We start from the raw sequence: 16804 nt of genomic DNA, 5'->3' as shown, positions 1-16804 counted from the left end.
GGGAAGCACACAGGGGCCCATGGGGAGCTCTGGGGTGCCTGGCTGCATGGGTGTCAGTGTTAGCAACAGAAAGGGCTCCGTCCCAGCACCTACATGGCTCCTTAGAGAAAGAGAGCTCAAGCTGAACTGCAAAATAAAGGAGTGGACTGCAGGGACCTGGGAAGATGGAGTAACCACTTTCCGTGAAATTCTGCAAGCTCTTCATCGAGCGCACACCCCGTTCACCACATTCCTACGTGAGCCGGGTGGTCACGCAGAAGGCTGTGCCTGGTCTTCCCTTCTCCTGGCGATGACAGTCAGTGTTTCCTGTTATTGCTGTTTCTCCTGGGAGTCAGGTCTAGTAAGCATGTCTTAACAAAGGCTCCCAGAGACACTACAGAAATGAAGGCCCGACGCAAAAAATCACCTTCTAACATGTGTTGTAATAATGCATGTAAGTAGGAGTGTCATATATATGTACTTGCTTACATATATATCTGGCATGGGATGACCTGAGTCTCTAACAGTGCCTGCATTTTGAGATTTTTAGAATGATTGAGTATTTAGGCTGCAGCATGAATAATCCTTTCGTAACGAGCTTGTCAAGTCACTACCAAGAAAGAAAAATTATGAGAGGCCCACATTGGGATTCTGTTGACCCTTTACAAAAGGCCCATCACTTTTTAAAAAAAGTAGACCGATCATCTGGACTCATGATTTATTTGACTTGTAACTTTGAATTTCTTAAGCAAGTGTAAGGGAGCTGATGTTACAGGGAGGAAGAATTTGGTTGGACCAAGGAAAGAAGTTTGGCTTCGCAGGGAGATTAAAACTGAAAGAGACTGTGATTGAGCGGGAGGGTTGGCTTGAAAAAAAAAAAAAAAGAAGAAAAAGCTTTAAAAATGGAATCGACAACCATCTGCCTTGCTTGGTTTAAACGCTGGCCTGCCTGAGTTGGTGAGTGGAGACCCAGGCACCCATTAGAGCCCTTTCCACATCCGAGTCCCGCCCCATGTGTGAAACAGGCACATTGTCGTATTGCAACCCAGACCGCCGAAGCGGAATATAAAGTGATGCCACAGCAGCCAGGAAAGAAAATGTGTGGTTGAAAGCACAACTAGTTACTTTAGTTCTGGGCCCTGCGTTCATAGCAGCTGATGTTTCCATTAAGAGTCTCCCTTTTTTCCGTCACATCTTGAAATGTATTTTACATTCCAGACACGAGCAGTGTGACCTGGAGCGAGAAGGGGCAGACAGAATATAAAATTTCCAGTGGCTTGCAAAGGAGAATTCTTTGTGTGCATTCGCCAGACAGATATTTGGGGGAAAACTGAGGAGGTTAGGAGATCCCTGAAGCAGCGTAGTGTTTTATTCCAAGACCGTGGAATTATTTGTATACGCGAGGGGGCCCCCACATCACAGCATCTGAAAATATTTATTTCCAGGGCAAATAAGCCGCTGCCCTCGCTGCAGCCCTGCCCGCTGCTGTGCCAAGTCAGCGTTCTGGTCTTTTCCAGAATGTGACAATGACAGGAAGAGTCACAGCGCTGCCCGGAACATCACGCGGGAGCGTTATCTTGCTGATTGTTCCATGGAAAATTGAAACATTTGTTCACATTGCTGTGAAAACGTCTTCCTTCAGAAAAGTTAAACCCCTCAGACAACTTTGCAATTTAAGATTGGTTTCCGCTTTAAAAAAAAAAAGAAGAAGAAGAAAGGAAGAAATGCAGGTGCTGTGAGCTGCAGCTCCTACGTGTAACCTGGGGGAGAGATTGGGTGACCACAGCTCTGGGGAGCCGCAGGAACGTTTGCGGAGCCTTGTGGTGAGAACCGAAGCCCTCTCGTCCCCGGGGGATGGGTGTCCGCTCTCGGACTTGCTCAGCTCTCCATTCCCAGACACACTTTCGGAGCTGAGACGGTGCTGCCCTGCTCCTGTGGCACACACTCTCCCTGTTCCTTCCCCTTCTCCTGCCGAAGGAGAAACTGTCAGGTTTGTCAGACACCATCCATGGTTGCGTCTCAGCTTTCACAGGCTCTCCAAGGCACAGTATACTTGACCCAGTTTCAGATGGGATTGTTTTTAAAGCCTGAGAAAAATCTGAGTTTAAGCCGTAAAGAAGACAATTAGTATTTTCTTAGACTCCCTCCAGGTTGAAATGTGACCCCAAACTCCTGAAGGCCGGGCTTCTGGTTCCCTGAGGGTGCACCCCCAGGAGACCACCTTCTCCGTTTACTTCCATTTGGGCAAGGAGGCAATTGAGGGTTTCCTTGAGGTTCAAGCCATGCTTTACTCAAGTTGCCAATTTAAAACCCAAGTTTAATGTCTCTGAGCAACATTTCTTTGTAATAAACACTGGTTGTGAGTTGGCTCACCCCGAATGCTGAGAAGTTTAGTGTTGCTTTGAGAAACAGTATTTAAAGCCCTTATCTGTTGGAATTCAGTCTCAAAAATGTAGTCCCTCTGGCCGTACAAAGTGTTCTGTGGAAGTGAGGTAGAGTAGACGATTGCTTTGTGGATATGCTGGTCCTGTTGTCCTCTTTCACTGAGTGGCCGATGGAGAAGAATGAGAGAGAGTTGTTGATTGCGTCCACAGGAGGAGTCCGGTGCTGTGCTGTGCTGTGCTGTCCTGGTACCCTCGCCTGCAGCATGCCAGGCCATCGTTTGTTCTTCCCCGTTTCACAGATGAGCAAACTGAGGCTTAGAGCTTAGTTAGTGTCTAAGATCACACAGCTTCCATAGTGTCGAAGCCACTTTAAGCAACTTTTGGGAATAAGTGACGTTTCAAGTAAGTTAAGAAGTAACTATGTGGAAAAGTCAGGATTCGAACCTGGCTTTGTTGGGCAACCTCTGCTCTTTCCCCTGCACCAGGCTGCCTCTTCACAACAGTGAACATTCGAGTGGCACTTCCTGCTTTGTGAGATGTTTGCATTGGGTCATCCATCAGCCTTGAGAAGTGGGCAGGGCAGATTCTGTCCTGGGTCGCAGGTGAGGGAACCAAGGCCCCAGGAGGTTAGCGGGCTCACCCAGAGAGCCCGGTGGCCAGGGAAGGATAGGGCTGGAAGTGAGGCCCCTGGTCCTTTCTGGTACCCATGGGGTCCACCTAGAGCAGGAGTGGGGCTGGGGTGGGGACCCTGAGAGCCCTTCGTTACGTTCAGCCCTCAGCCTGTGAAGGTGAGCGAGTGAAGCCGATCCTGCATCCCTCCTGCATGCCGTCCAAATGGGATCGTGCAGCCAGGTGGACAGGAGGTTTGCATGGCCAAACCTCAAGGGGCCCTTCAGGCACCCACGCTAACTGTGACCTGGCTCAGACCCCACTGCCCAGGCCTACCCTGGGGTGACCAGGAACCCCAACGGCTTTTGCAACTGTTCCCTTATTTCAGTCTCATCCCTTTGCTTCCTGGTGCTGCTCTTCCCTGATGCTTTCTAACTGGAATATCATCCCTGATGACCATTGTGCCACCTCCCCCGTCACGTTCTAAGATCTTTGCTACATGCATGATGCCACCTCCAAGAAAGGGGCTGAGCACTAGGCCTTGGGGTGTGTGTGTATAGCATGGCCTTTTGAGAGGGGGCCGAGGGAGCCTGAGAGTGCCATTGAGGATGTATTCCCACCACAGAGCATGTCTGCCCATAGGTTTCGGTTTGGGAGTGATTTGGGGGTGATTTAAGAGGCCTGTGCTTGTCCCCGTGCCCCATCTTCTGTAAACAGCTCTGCTCGGGAGCAGCATTCCGGTTTCACACCTTATTTGTCAGAACCCTGACCCAGGGAGGGGCTTTGGAAGTTCTGCACATTTGGCTCCAGTATCGCTTTTGTTGTTGTTGTTAATCCTCACCTGAGGATATTTTTCCATAGATTTTTAGGGAGAGTGGTAGAGAGAAGGAAAGGCAGAAATATCGATGTGAGAGAAACACATCGAGTGGTTGCTTTCTGCTCGAGCCCCAAACCGGGCCCCAGGCCCCAGGCCCCAGGCCCTGGGCTGAGGAGGAGCCTGCAACCAAGGTACATGCCCTAGACCAGAATCGAACCCGGGACCCTTTGGTCCGCAGGCTGATGCTCTACCATTGAGCCAAACCAATAGGGCCAGTCTCACTTTTTAAACATAATTGAACAACTTTTTTTTTTTAACTGTTAGGAAAAGCTGCACGTACTGTTGAATGTGTTCCAGGCCAGCTGGTAACCCTGGGCCCCCAGCCCCGCACCCGGGACCAGGTGGTCTGTGCAGACCCCGGACTGACTCCGCTCTGTCCTGCCCTCTCTGGTCAGGACACTGTGAGAAAACCGCTCCTGTTTGCTTTATTCGCTCACACAACGGGATTTCCCCAACACTGTGCAACCAAAGCCAAGCGCAGGAGTGAGTCGGTGGCTGTGGCTGCAGCTGGCTTTCCTAACCCCCGCTCTTCAGGTTCACTCGGTCTCATTGTTGACTTTTTATTGAGTCAGGGTATACATGTTAACTCAGGATGAAGAGTATACTAATGGTCAATGACTTCTATTAATTTTACATGTTGAGGTTTCATGAGAGCTTGTATGGGGGAGTCAGGAGTCTGCTGCCAGGCAGGGGAATCACAGTTAGGAAAGTGCTGCTCTGAGGAGCGGGCGCTGTGCTGGGTGGAGGCCTGGACACTGGGCTGCTTCCCCAGGGACCCGCTGTGTGATCTTGGACCAGGCAATCCCTTCTCTGGCCTCCGTCTCTTCATCTGTCGACGAAGGGAGGTGGAACTGGTGAGGTCGTTTTTTATTGTGAGATTCCATCCATGCTGCTTCCTCCATTTGCCCCTCACCTGACTTCCTGGCACCACCTGTCATTCATGGAGAGATCTGTGGTCATCCTCCCTAGCAGAGCTCTTGCCTTTGGATTTGCTCTGACCCCTGAGTACTTAGGGTTTAACCATACGGATCCAACAAGCATTGAGAGCCAGGTTAAGCTTAAAACGTAATTGGGGCATCCGCCGGCTTCAGTTTGACCTCGCGCTTAACTTAAAGCAATGAGCATGCCCAGCAAACAGCTGTATTTCAATGGCGTCCCCCTGCGAGGGCCGAGTTACAGTGTCTCTCCCTCCTCAGGGGCGGCCTTGCTGCAGCACTGGCCCAGGCGTGCTTGCAGAGCGGCTGGGTTGTGTGACCCTGGGTGCCGCACCTGTCATGTTCCACGTGGAGGTGGTCTGCCAGAAGCCCTGCCTGGTTGGGAAGTTTTGCAGCCCCCCCTGGGTACCATAGAAGACACCCCAACTTTCTGGATGAGGAGAATTTCCCATTAAATGGATTTAAACATTCTTTGAGCCTTAAGGGGTTAAGGGAATTCCCTTTTTCCCTAAAAACAGGAAGTGTTTCAATAATAGGAGAACTAACATTTGCAGCCCCTTCACTCCTCAGAGTCCCTTAAACTGCCTCCTGGGATGAAAGTGGGAGACAGCATCCAGGGGGCCCGCACCTCCCAGGTTTTATTCCCAATACCTGAGGTTATTCAGTAACTCTTCATGACAGATGCTAGACGGATAAGCCACAGCTGCTTGCTATTGTGATTATAACACTTACTGACTAAAGCCTAAAGGTTTTAGTTTGTTTTGTTTTTAGTTGCTTACCTGGGCTGGAGGTCAGATTATTATGACAGCTGTATTGATCAAACCCAAATGAAAATTGACAGGAAACAGAGCGAGAGGAGTGCGAACTCTGGGGGTGGCCGAGGATTTATTGCTCCTTAAAGAGACAGCTGGCCGCTCACCCATAGCAGAGCCCCTCTGGCGTTTTTTTAAGCAAAGTGCCTTTGATAATCGAACAAGCCAGGGGTCAAGAAAAGGATGCGTGCCTGCTGAGCCATTAGCTCTAGAAATGTACCTTTTTGAGGCCACCTCCAACCTGGCCTGATAGAAAGGAAGCCTGGGCCCCACATGGTCGCTCTCAGCATGGCTACAGCTGAGGAGGGGGAGTCCTGCTTGGTAAACATACAATTTCACAGGAATCTGAACACTTTAAAATATTCTTAAAGCTTTACATTTTGAACTTCTAATTACCCCCCAGTGCTGTTGTGAGGAATAAATGAAAGTAAAATGCATGACCTGCTTAGAAGAGGCGCTGGCACACAGTAGGGGCGCAATAAACGCCTGTGGAAGGAATCACAGAATGAATTGTCCCCCCAGAGCTCATCTAACTGACACGCTTATCAGGTGGCACAGGACACAGACAAGCAGTACACCAGAAAAGGCAGCAAGCACGGGGAAGGCATTATGCTGGGAGGATGAGGTGCAGACTTGCTTCCTGAGGGCTGCGGGCATGTCACCGTCTCTAAAAATGGGAAGCCAAGTCAACCAAATTCCATACTCCCCCCAGCACAGACTCCGAGCAGCAGTGGAATTTTCCTAGCCAGGCTCCCATAGGACGCAGGAGAAATTTTCCACGCAGGGAGGCCCTCGATGGCCGGGTCCATCACGCTTCCCCTTCCCCACCCCGGCTGCCTCCGCAGATCGGCTTCCAGATTCGCACTCGGGTGCAGGACCTGGGCCACGGCTGCATCTTCCTGGTGCAGAAGGCGGGGGCCCTCCAGGTGTGCCCCACCGACAGCTACACCAAGAGGGAGCTCATCGAGTGTGCCCGCGCCGTCACCGAGAAGGTAAGGAGCGGCCCTGGGTCAGACAGAGCCACGGTGACCTGCTGTGACCAAGGTCATGAGCAAGAGACTAAGCCAAATACAACCCAGCCCAGTCAGGTCTGGGCATCTTCCCTCGAGCCCAGGGTCCCCCAGGGATGGGGCACCTCCGGGAGCTGGGGGTGATCCACAGGTCTTGAGAAACTGTGTGTGTGAGAGGGACTGTCCCGCCAAGGTGGGCCCCGGCTGTCCACCGTGCAGGGCTCTGCTGCAGACAGACTGGACAGATGGTTGCAAAGTCCAGGATCAGCCCCGGGAGCCCCTCCCTGCAACCCCTCAGACACTTGTCCCTGTGCTTCCTTCTCAGGGAGGCCCCTAGTTGTGGGGCTGAGTGAGAGGGACCTCTAGTTCCTTTCCTGTAACCTCTATTTCCAAACCAGACGTGATGTGGGGGCAGGTGAATCCTGCCCGAAGCCGCATGGCACCTGGCAGGAGAGCAGGAGCCTGCGTGCCATTTCTGACTGACGGGCCGTTTGTAGAGCGAGTCGCATAGGGTGGTGGATGGGGTTTAGGATCTCAGCTAAGTAACTCCACCTGGCCAGGCCTCGAATGCCTCATCTGTAAAATGAGAGTAAAGGAATATCATTCATTCCTGGCCCGTGGGGTCGTGCAGACTGATCGCCATGGCATGTGTGTAAGGCTTGGCACAGTGCCAGGCACAGCTGCCGTCTGTGTGAGCTGTCCTCTAGCGCTGCCCTCCCGGGAAGTCTACATGCCCCTCGCTCCCAGCGTCTCCTTTGTTCTCCCGCAGTCCTTAACCTTCTGCTTGGCTTATTTCTGAGTCACCCTTTCCAGACAGCGCTTTCACAGGCCGCGAGGAGCGCAGGCTGAACACCCCAGCTCGGCTGGCTTTCCCGCCCCTGCACTCAGCTTCTTAGGACACAGTACTCTGCCCTGTTTAGAAGCTTGGCAACAGGACTTGAGGGGTGGGCGGGGAACCCCTCACCTGGAAGCTGCCCTACAGAAGCTGCTCTGTATGTGGCCCCTCGCTAGGCCGCGATGTGGCCGCCTCCCATAGCCCACAGGACCATCCAGCCTCCCGGACTCCACAGGATGAGGAAGCAAATCTCCCAGCTCAGGAAGGCACTCTCCCTTCTTTGAAAGCCCTTCCTTGTTATTGAAGTTACTCTTGCCAAGCTTCCCAGTAGAAGACCTTGGAGCAGGAGCAGGGGGAAGCGAGGGGAGGGGAGAGGAGGGGAGGGTCCTCATCAAGCCGTATGATGTTCCTGAGCCTGGCCAGGCAGCGCCGGCTTCCTGAGCTGGCCCTGGCTGAGGCCGCCTGGAGAAGGATCAAAGGCAGAGAGAGGCTTGTTCAGAGCAGCCCGTCTATTTGGCCCTTCTGAGCTCCTGCTCTCCCCATCCCCTCCCTCCATGTCTTTCTCACACATCTCGATTGTGTTTGTGTCACTCGCCCCAGCCATGCACCCTTGCCTGATTCACTTTTTTGTCCTGGTCCCGGAGGGATTAGTGCAGTGACTAGTAGATGCTCAATAAACCCCCGCTGGCTTGCATACCTTTCCCAGTGGGCGGGACACACTTTTTCACCCTTATTTTCACACTGGCTGAGAAGGCCCCTCCCGGACTCTGATTACTTGCCTCAGCCTTTGTCCTCTGGGAGTTCATTCCAGAAATTGGACCCCTCCTTCCCAGACCAGCTCTGTGCCAGCCTGACTCACCTTTTCCTGGTGGGACACAGCAGAGTTTAACTTGGGAAGTAGTTGTCTGTGGGCTGGTCTTGGGACGTGGTGGATCCTCAGGAAGCGGGCTCTCTGCCCCTCTTGCCAGGCTGTCCCCGGCCTCTGCTGAGACCTCAGCCGCGTGGGAGGGGGAAAGTGTTCAGACTCTGGGCCTCGCACGGATGCTGTCACTGCCTGTCCTGGTTGTGTGCTTTAAAAATGCATTCACAACACATGTCAGACTCCCCTTTAGGTCAGCCGTGGTCAGGGGTGGTGAGTGTGTGTGCTTGGGGATTAATGTGGCAGCTCCTGGCCTCAGTGGGCCTCCTGCCATGGGCCCATTCCTACTGTTTATGACCGGTGGTCAGCAGGCCACCCTGAGGGCACGGACAGAGTGTGTAGACTCCTCAGGAGGTCCAGCCATCTCTCCGGGAGAGGACAGCGGGGAAGGCAGGATGAGCAGACCAGTGGCTGGAGAAGAGGAGGGGAGGGGGGATGCAGACAGAGGGCAGAACTACTGAGAGCCCGGAGAAGCCGAGGGTGTTGGGAAATAGGAGCTGGCTGGTGTAGTGATGAGCTGTGATGCTGAAGTAAGGAGCTGGCAAGAGTGTGGTAGGAGTCCTGGAGAAGTTGAACCTGTTCAACTCCTCCCCAGAGCCAGGGAGGATTGTTCGCAGCATGTGGTGGGGTCAGGTTTGTATCACAGGAGTGTCTCTGGGAACAGTGAGTGTTACTGGAGTGGGCATGGCAGGTGGCAAGGCAGGGTTCCTGACACAAAAGGCGCTGGAATGCACACCTTAGCCAACTTGCTGGACCCTCAGGTCACTGGAACGATTATGATTCGGTGGCAGGTGACTCAGGGGAGTGTTGGGGTAGAGGTTACATACAGTGACCTCAGCTCCACTGTGGAGGATTTTCAGTCAAGAGGTACCCTTCTTACCTGAAAATGAAGAATATGTAAAGGTGTGTGAAAAATAAAAACAAAAAGAAGCAGCCAAGGGAAGGAGCGATGAGTGTTAGCAGAGGGGGCTGATCTACAGAAATCCTCATCAGAGGGGACAGAAATGGCCACACCTTTCACAGGAGCCTAATCCTGTGTCCCTCCTTGTGGGTTCAGAAACATAATCATAACTATATCATAGCATCAGCCCTCTCCCAAACGCTTACCATGTGCCAAGTTCCACATTAGACTTTGTACACACATTCTCCTGCACTCAATCCTGCCAACAGCCCTGATGGACAAAAAGTAATGGCTCCATTTTACAGATGAGGAAACTGAGACTTAGAGAAGGAAACCCTCCTACCCAAGGTTAGGTAACCAGCTAACAACAAAGCAGGTGTTCAGACTGAAGTGTTGACCCCAAACTGTGCTGTTAACCCAGGAGCTGCATCAACTCGCAGAGAAAGAATTCAGTGTTTTCAAACTGTGTGCACATTTGGGTTACGTTTCCTCTGCTCCCCCTGACATTCCCTGTCTGCCCATAGGTGTCCTTGGTGCTGTCAGCTCTCCAGGCTGGGAACAAAGGGACCCAGGCATGTATCACGGCCGCTACTGCTGTGTCCGGGATCATCGCCGACCTGGACACCACCATCATGTTTGCAACTGCAGGGACCCTGAACGCTGAGAACAATGAGACCTTCGCAGACCACAGGTATGGGCTCCTGGGTAGGGCTGGACTGTGGAGATGCTTCCCAGCAACTAGAAATATGGCCATCTGATTTGATTTCAACAAGATGTTCAAGTGGGGAAAGTGAACCACATCCTATATAATAAAAGGGTAATATGCAAATTGACCCTAACAGCTGAACGACAGAACAACCAGTCGCTATGATGCACCCTGACCACTAGGGGGCAGACGCTCAATGCAGGAGCTGCCCCCTGGTGGTCAGTGCACTCCCACGGGGGGAGCTCAGCTCAGCCACAAGCTGGGCTCATGGCTGCAGTGGTATGGGAGTCTCTCCCACCTCCACAGCAGCACTAGGGAGGTCTGACTGATGGCTTAGGCCCACTCCCCATGGGACATCCTCCAAGGGCTCCTGGACTGCGAGAGGGCACAGGCCAGGCTGAGGGACCCGCCCCCCAAGTACATGAATTTTCGTGCACCAGGCCTTTAGTAATCTAAGTAAGTCCCTTTTGCCAGCTGTCCCACGGAGTCGTGTTCCAGCTCTGCCTCTCAGCACAAGCCCAGCCTGCTCTGCAGAGGGCAGCTTTCGGGTCTTCCACTTGCACGCTGGAGCACGGGCTTCTGTCTGCTCACCAGCCCCAGCAGGATTGGGAGCACGGGGTGGGGGCAAGGACAGTGAGCTCGTCCATGGTTTGGGGTGTGGGACTCTGAGCCTCCAGTCTCTCCTGGCCTGGCTCTTCAGGCCCCACTCAAAAGGCTGGTACCAGGGTCTCCGTTGCTGCTGGAGTCCACCCATATCCTCACCCCATGTCCAGCGCCCTTTCCCTCTCTCCTCAGCCCCAGGGCTGGGCTGGGAGAGACTCCCAGTGGTTCCCCTTCCAGGACCCAGCCTCTTGGCTCTGACGTGCTGGGAGGGTCCCTGGTCCCTGTGTTCCCATAGCTATGACGCATGTGCAGAGAGAGGGGGAGCCTCAACAAGGAAGCTGACCTCTCACTTAGCTGCAGGGCTGTTGGGCCTGAATTTTTCATTGACGTTTTATTAGTAATCGACTCTGTGCCTACAGAGCTGACTCCCTGCAAGGAAGATGAGCGCCTCTGATTAGGGAGGGGAACATCACCCTCCTCCTCAAAGCCCTTCCACACAAAGCCCCTCTGAAGGGTTTCCTTCCCTCCCACTGTCAGTAACCACGCTTGTCCCTTGTCTCTCCCCTCCCATCTGCTGTCCCCTTCCAGGGAGAACATTCTGAAGACGGCCAAGGCCTTGGTGGAAGACACCAAACTGCTGGTGTCCGGGGCCGCGTCCACCCCAGACAAGCTGGCCCAGGCAGCCCAGTCCTCAGCAGCCACCATCACCCAGCTCGCCGAGGTGGTCAAGCTGGGGGCGGCCAGCCTGGGCTCTGATGACCCCGAGACCCAGGTAGGTTGGGCCTGGGAGAAGGGGGTCCTGGTGATCCCACAAACACTGACACCAGGCCCCAGAAGAAGCCAAAGGCAAAATGGGAACTTGGAAGTAAACAGTGTGTGTGTGAGGGTGTCCGTGGTTTGGGGATGGTAGGATAACCTTGTCCAGGCAGGACTGTGGCATGGACCAAGGGGAGGGGTCAAGCCAACAGATTTGAGAGGAATCTGTACAGAAGACTCAGCCGGGCTTGGTACAAAATTGAATGCAGTGAGCATTTGGAGATAAGGGAGAGTGAAAGACAGGGCTGACTCCACATTCAGGCTAGATCAGTGAGTGGGGGGTGGCTCTATGTACAGAGCTCCCTGGGAGGAGCTGGCTTGGGCCAGAGATGAAGGTGAGTTCCGTTTGGGGCAAGTTGAATTAGAAGTGGCAGAGGGACATGCAGGCACCGCTAGTGTGTGGGCATGAGCCTGCTCAGGTACAGGGATGTGGATTCAGGCGTGGTTGCCACACAGACTGTGACTGTGACCCCAGAGGGGGGAATATGTGCATAGGAGAAGAATGCACAATTTAAGAACATTTAAGGAGAAAGAGATGAGTAAGGAGATCGAGAAGCAGGTACAGCTGCTAGGAGGAGAGCCAGGGAGCCTGGTGTGAAGGGTGGGGAGTGTTCCAATCCAGCAATGGCTGAGGAGTCAGGAAAAGGGAAGGTCTGAGAGCTGGCCACTGGCCCACGTGACCTGGAGGGCAGGGAAGCCAGGCGAGGGTAAGAAACGAAGCCAGCACCTGCAGACACCCTACTTGAGAAATTTGGCTCTGAAATGGGAGAGAGAACTGCAGGGGTAAGGAAGGGCTCTGTGCTCTTATACTCTGTTCTGATTTAGCAGTTTCATTGGCGCTATCTGCCTATGTCCCTCAGCCTAGATTGTTGGCGATCAAAAACAGTAATCATAGCTTATTAATCTTTGAAACCTAAGCCCCCAACACAGCTCCCAGTACATGGTGGATACCCATTAAATATATGTTCACCTGTTTTTTGGGGGTTGTTGTTGTTGTTGTTTTGGATTTTTGTATTTATTTTTATTTTATCTGTTTATTTTAATATACTTTTTATTGTTGATAGTACGCTCACCTATTTTTAAACTAACAGCCAAGTGCAAAACTTACGTTCCCTCCGTTCTCTCTATCCCAGAACCATCATCTGTAGACACTGTCCTTTTCACTGATGAAACCAGTAGACTAGCAAACCAGTCTATTTGGCCCATTTGGACAACGTGGGTAGAGAGCTCCCGCCATTCTGTGCCTGGGTCATTACGGTTCTGATGAGCGCCAGAGGGAACCTTGCGAATGTGGCCGCCCTACTCATTTTGCTGGATTTCCTTCTGACAGCATCAGAGCTGCCTTTTGCAACTCGAAGTCTTCACAGAAATCCCTGCCTGCAGTATTGTTCCTACCCCCATGGAGGAAGAAAAAGCTTGAGAATGCATCCTTGGGGTGGGAACTCACGCTTTCCAAGCCTGGCTCAACTTTAAGAGAAGTGTCTTGCCCAGAAACTGTTTAAATCTTTGAATAGAGAAATGTATTGAATTGCTTAGTCTTAACTCCCATGTGGTCTAGATATCCCAAAGCTTCAATTTCTAATGAGACCTCTAGAGGAAAAAGTCACCACTTGCCAGCCAGTTGTCCAGTGACCAGGGATGGGACAGGGCAGGTGGGATAGTGGCAGCTCTGATGCTTCTGTCCCTCAGCCTCCTCTCTCTGCCTCTCTCTGCTACGGTCTCAGGAATCAGTGTGAGGTCCCCACATATCAGCCCTTCCCCATGAGCCCCATCAGTGCCCAACTTGCCCTGTTTTTAGAGGTTGGCCACGGTTCCGTGTGTCCTGTGGGTGAGAAGGCACAGGGTGGAGAAGAGGGCTGTGAAATTGCAGTGTCCCCGTGCTTGCAGCTGACTGGGACTCTCAATTTCTAACATGTGTTTCCACATATGTTGTCCGGCTCATCCTCACAGCAGTGCGGGGAGATGGGCAGGGCTGGTGTTGTTGATCTCATTTGTAGGAGCCAGAGCTGTAGAGCGTAATATAGTCTGGAGGTACAGACCGTGCCCTTGAGGTCACATTGACCAGAGTTCAAATCCCAACTTTCCACTCCCAAGCCCTGGGAGTGTGGGCATAAGCATTTTCGTTCCCAATTGGAATGGCAGTGGTGCGGACTGAATGAGATGATATGTGTATGGTGCCTGACTCAGCCCTGGAACACTGCCCTCAATAAAGTGAAGTTGCTGTTGTTGTTATTGAAGTAGGAGTTGTAATTGTAGCACCTGGACCTAGAAGAGTTTAATGTAATGCCTGATGTCATGTGTCCCTAAGTATGGCTGGCACTTCAGGTTCCAAGTCCAGCACACTGAAAGACAGGCCGTGTTCCATTAGAAGAGGGAAGATACGTACTGTGTTCTATGGGTATACCCCTGTGTATCCATTCATTCCACGAGCATGTGCTGAGTGCACACTAATGTGTCAGGCCCTGTTTTGAGTGTAAACTCACAGGCAGGAGTCCAGGCTGGCCCTCCGGATTTTACATCCAAGTTTACATCCAAGTCAGGGGAGAAGGCAGAGGTGTTTAAGAGAATGAATACTAAAATAATTCCTCATGCCGATAAACGCTGTAAATAAAACAGGGCAAGCTGATGGAGTTGCAGTGTGGATGCGGGTGTAGGTGAGTGTGGCCGGGATACAGTTTGGGTGGCCCAGGAAAGTCTCTGAGGACATGACATTTGAGCTGAGACTTGGGGGAAGAAAAGAGCCAGGTTCCAGACAGAGAACAGCAGGAGTAGAGGCCCTGAATGGGGGTGGGTTGGGCCTTCCAGTGGGGAGGAAAGACCCATGTGCTTGTAGCATGTTGAGTGAGTCAAGAGAATCTAGGAACCAAAGCCGAAGATGCAGGTGGGTGGCCAGGAGGCCTTGCAGGCCGGGATATGAGGCTCACATTTTGTCCTCAACATTTTTGGTCACCAATTCAGAGCACAGGTGAATGGTGCTGCCTCTCAGGTGTCTGCTTAGCCACCTTCATTCTTTCTGTAGGCAGCGTGTCCGCAGAGCTGCCCTTTAGGAGGTGTGTAAACATGTCAAATAACTCAGAGAGCTTTTCAAAGTCTGGATAATGGATCTTCCTCCAGACTCCTGCATCAGAATGCCCAGGGGTAGCTCCCAGGATTCTGTGAGTTGCAGGTTTGACAGCCACTGACTTAGAGACCCAGATGCCCCCAGCCTGCCCTTGGGCATGTGCTCTAGGTCAGTGGTTCTCAACCTTCTGGCCCTTTAAATACAGCTCCTCATGTTGTGACCCAACCATAAAATTATTTTCGTTGCTGCTTCATAACTGTAATGTTGCTACTGCTGTGAATCATAATGTAAATATCTGATATGCAGGATGGTCTTAGGCGACCCTTGTGAAAGGGTCATTCAACCCCCAAAGGGGTCGCGACCCACAGGTTGAGAACCGCTGCTCTAGGTGAAGCCAGTAGGTGACTGCTTGGGGTGCTCACCTGGGCTTCCTGCTCTCTTTCAGGTGGTGTTGATCAACGCCATCAAAGACGTGGCCAAGGCCCTTTCAGACCTCATTGGTGCTACCAAGGGAGCTGCCAGCAAGCCCGCCGATGACCCTTCCATGTACCAGCTCAAGGGGGCTGCCAAGGTAGAGTGGACCCCCAACTAGGGGCGAGCATGCAGGAGGAGTGCTGGGAGAGAAGCACAGGGTGTGCATCTGAGCCCCTTTCTTGCTTAAGGAAAGGTGGTTTTGCTCATGGCATCGGATCTGGAACGGAAGGGGTAGAGATGAACCCTCAGTGCACTGTTTCCTCTCGGCCTTTCTTCCCATGCAGGTGATGGTGACCAATGTCACCTCCCTTCTCAAGACTGTGAAGGCCGTGGAGGACGAGGCCACGCGGGGCACCCGGGCGCTTGAGGCCACAATCGAGTACATGAAGCAGGAGCTCACGGTGAGGAGCCAACATCACCTCCCTGGGGCACCCATGTCCAACAGCTGACCCCAGCCCAGGCTTTTCTGCGATTGTGAGAATAAAGAGGTTCTACCCGGAGCACCTGAACTAGGGAGGCTCACTCCCCTGCCTGCCCGAAATCCCACCTGTAACTGTCCACCCCAGAATTTGGTTAGGATCAATTTATAATTGTAATTACGGAATCAATTGAAATGTATCAGGTAGGACAATTCAGATTTCATGACACTAAAATTGCAGCATGAAACCAACACATTACAGAAGATTCCTGGCAAAGGGAAATGTCAGTATAGCTGTTTGAGTTTTAATCATCTATACACACTCATAGCCACACTCATAGCCTCTCTGGATTCCGTTGCAGCCAGCAACACTTCACTCTTGCTCATGTGTGGATTTTGGAGTCTGAGATTTGCCATTAGAAGAACTTGAATGCCTTTATCTATCCATGGTTGTTTTGGTTCTGTGATGACTGGACTGACTTGCCCTAATCCCTGGAAACAGAAATATGCTGGAAATGAGTGTTTCAAACTGAGAGTTCTTTCTAATAGGAGGTCTGGTTACAGATTCAACTTCTTTTTGGCAGTGGGGATGAGGGACTGGCCTTTGCTGCCAGCTGTCCTGCATCGTTAGAAGGTCACCTGTGAAGGTCACCAGCCCTTGAGGGTCAGCAGTAGAAATGAGTGGTTCTCTTGGGCTTTGGTGACGGAGACTGTGTTCTTTTCTCCTGTCTCTAATGAACCCACCTTGGTTAATGCTGTTCTAAGGAATACAGGTGGTGTCCTTAAGTACTGCTACCTGGAACTTACCTGCCCACATGGGCTGGGGCTTTCCGACCAACATCTGGACACATGTTCTGACAGATGTGAGTGGGCCTAATAGTGGCAATGGGAGAAAATTTGAAAGGTGGAGCTTTTCTGGGAAATTATAGACACATGGTCAATCTAAGTATCCCAGTGTGATTTCAAATGGACCCAGATTTGAAGTGGACCCAGGAGGTTCCAAAGAGCATGAGCCAGGAGGGCCACATTCCTGTGGAGGGCTCTGTAAGTGTGGCCTTCATTCCAGCGCAGCCTTCAGGGGTGGGCCTGGGGGTTGGGGTCCTGCCTTAGTTGCAGCTGCCCAATTTTTAGGGGAAGTGATGTTTGACACTGATTGGCCCGTGGCAAGGATGATGGCCGGCCCTCCTTTCTGCCTCAGGGAAGACTTCCCTGCTGAAACGTGGCTGCCCGGGACTGAACACAGCAGCCCCAGCTGGTGTGGGAGTCCTCATGGGCAGGGACAGGTGCACACTCAGCACACAGCCAGGGCACTAGGCACTCATGGTGGGAAGACAAGACCCATGGGCTGGAAGCATGGACGGGTGGCTTGACTGACAGGTGGGACTTTGAAGTGGTATATTCACTTGCCATGGTTAATTTATTCGAGCTCCTCTGGAGGGGTGTGTGTGTGTGTGTGTGTGTGTGT

The 16804-nt window shown here is 52.3% G+C and overlaps 1 protein-coding gene across 6 annotated transcripts in view; it reads left to right on the top strand.

Moving 5' to 3' along the window:
• The window catches only part of TLN2 (talin 2), a 421578-nt gene that overhangs the window by 365314 nt on the left and 39460 nt on the right, over positions 1-16804 (top strand). For all 6 annotated transcript variants that reach the window (XM_070421588.1, XM_070421561.1, XM_070421564.1 and 3 more), the window contains 5 exons: positions 6442-6588; positions 9786-9952; positions 11159-11342; positions 14893-15018; positions 15206-15322. In XM_070421588.1, coding sequence (XP_070277689.1) covers positions 6442-6588; positions 9786-9952; positions 11159-11342; positions 14893-15018; positions 15206-15322 — 741 coding nt within the window. The remainder of the gene's footprint in view (positions 1-6441; positions 6589-9785; positions 9953-11158; positions 11343-14892; positions 15019-15205; positions 15323-16804) is intronic.

Source organism: Myotis yumanensis, unplaced genomic scaffold, assembly GCF_028538775.1.
Source record: "Myotis yumanensis isolate MYYU_CA2020_CCGP unplaced genomic scaffold, mMyoYum1.0.hap1 SCAF_1, whole genome shotgun sequence".
Lineage (NCBI taxonomy): Eukaryota > Metazoa > Chordata > Mammalia > Chiroptera > Vespertilionidae > Myotis > Myotis yumanensis.
This window is presented reverse-complemented; position numbering and strand designations above follow the sequence as displayed.